This window comes from Carlito syrichta, unplaced genomic scaffold (assembly GCF_000164805.1).
Source record: "Carlito syrichta isolate Samal-C Ts95f unplaced genomic scaffold, Tarsius_syrichta-2.0.1 Scaffold315561, whole genome shotgun sequence".
NCBI classification, from domain to species: domain Eukaryota; kingdom Metazoa; phylum Chordata; class Mammalia; order Primates; family Tarsiidae; genus Carlito; species Carlito syrichta.
This window is the reverse complement of record NW_007259657.1, coordinates 1,028,239-1,030,157: the sequence shown is the minus strand read 5'-3', so window position 1 is coordinate 1,030,157 and position 1,919 is coordinate 1,028,239. Positions and strand designations below refer to the sequence as shown.

The following is a 1,919-nucleotide window of genomic DNA, read 5'->3' as shown; positions in this document are numbered from 1 at the left end:
ACCAGGGTGCTCCTGCCCTTCTCTCCTGCCCCCGACCCCCACCCTGGATCCTAGTCTCCCACTTTCCCTCCCCCACCCCATCCAGTCCCTTTTCCCACCCTGCTGTGGGTGGGGCTCACAGGTTGAGACAGGACCACTTCGTGGGTCACATGGTTAGGTCACGCCACACATAGGGATGGTGTCATCAGTGATGATGGCACTGAAGGCCCAGTGGGTGGGCCTTCCCCCCACCCCCCGGCCTCCACACCTGTGAACTATGCAGCCCCCTCCCATAAGGGAGGGGCCACCGTCTCCCTCCAGCCTGCAGACCTGGTCCAGCCTCATCCCAGCCAGCTGCAGAGGACATCACCAGCCGGCAGGGCCCATCCCCAACCCTGACAATTTCCCTAGGTGCGACAGGCAGGAGCAGGCTTCCTGGAGCCAGCAGGACCCTGCTGCAGCCAGGCCCACTGGAATGAGGCCCCAATGTATGGAGACACGGGAGATGGTCGGCAAGCTTGGAACCCTGAGACCCATGCCCCACTGAAGGCTCAGGCCTCGTGGGGTGCCCCCATGGGGGACCCTCCCCCTGCTGGTGCATCAGGGGCGGGGAGGGCCGCGTGAAGCCTAGCCAGCAGCTCAGGCTCCTCACCCTGGGTCCCGCTCTTCCTGGAGGCCTCAGAGGCGCCTGGCGTGCGGGCATCCCCAGCCCCGGCCCTGGAGCAGGCCAAGAGGGTCCGGCAGGCCCCGCGGAGGCGGGCCAGGTCCCGGTGGGTGGTCTCGCTGACAAAGCAGTAGAGCACGGGGTCGGCCACGCAGTTGAGGCTGGTGAGCAGCAGCGAGAAGTGGTAGGCATTGAAGATACGGCTTGCAAATTCGCAACTGGCCTCCCAGATGCTGCGCACGAGCAGCAGTACGTGGTAGGGTAGGAAGCAGGCCAGGAAGATGAGCACGGTGCTGAGCACCAGCCGCTGCACCTGCGCCTTGCGGCCCTGCTGAGTCCCGTGGCTGCGGCGCACGGCGCGCAGGACGCCCTGGTAGGCCGCCAGCAGCAGGCCCAGGGGGAAGAGGAAGCCCACCAGGAAGCGGTAGTAGTTGATGCCGCGCTGCCAGGCTGCCAGTGGGTAGTGCTCGAAGCACACGCGATGCCGGTCCTGGTCCTCCACCACCCCCTGGTGCAGCAGGAAGTACACGCTGGCCAGCAGCTCCTTGACCCAGACGATGGCGCTTACGGTCGCAGCCGCCTTGAGCGTCCGGAACTGGTGGAAGCGAAAGGGGTGGGCCACGGCCAGGTAGCGGTCCACGGAGATGCAGCACAGGAAGCCCACGCTGATATAGATGTTCTCGTAGAGCAGGATGCCGCTCAGCTGGCAGGACAGGTCGCCGTGGGCCCAGTGGTCGTGCTGCAGCACGTACTGCAGCCAGAGCGGCAACGAGCTGATGTAGAGGAGGTCAGCCAGCGTGAGGCTGCACAGGTACACACCCAGCTCGTTGCGGGCGCGCACCTGCAGGTAGCCAAAGTACAGCGACAGGCAGTTGGCCGGGAGGCCCAGCGCCAGCACCGCCACATACACCACCGGGGCCAGGGTCTGGTGGATGGTGTGGTCGATGGTGCAGCTCTCAGACGTGTTGTCTGCCGTGATGTTCCCCATCTCCAGTTCTGGCTGGGCCTCCCCGCTCAGGGGCTCGGGGGCTGGGCTTGTCTCTCCACCACCATCCTGCCAATACACGGGGGCTCAGGCACTACGAGGGCCAGGCATTGCTTTGGGTGGGCGAGGCCCTGAAAGTCAAAGCAGAAAAGGCTGAGAAGGGCAGGGGTCAACATTTATACAGGCGGACGGACGCCGGGCTCATGCCTGTCATCCCAGCACTCTGGGCAGCCGAGGTAGAAGGGCCACTTGAGTCCAGGAGTCTGAGAACAGCCTAAGCAACACAGTGAG

General features: G+C 65.1%; 1 protein-coding gene across 1 annotated transcript; it reads right to left on the bottom strand.

Annotated features, from left to right (window-relative positions):
• Positions 1 to 530: 530 nt before the first annotated feature.
• On the bottom strand, positions 531 to 1,632 carry GPR68 (G protein-coupled receptor 68). Its single transcript, XM_021706413.1, has one exon. It carries the CDS (start codon positions 1,629 to 1,631, stop codon positions 531 to 533), a length of 1,101 nt encoding a protein of 366 aa, XP_021562088.1. The 5' UTR covers position 1,632.
• Between the last annotated feature and the right edge of the window lie 287 nt (positions 1,633 to 1,919).

What these genes read in the sequence shown, in the direction of transcription:
- GPR68 (XM_021706413.1), bottom strand. Translation starts at nt 1,631, where the DNA reads ATGGGGAACATCACGGCAGACAACACGTCTGAGAGCTGCACCATCGAC.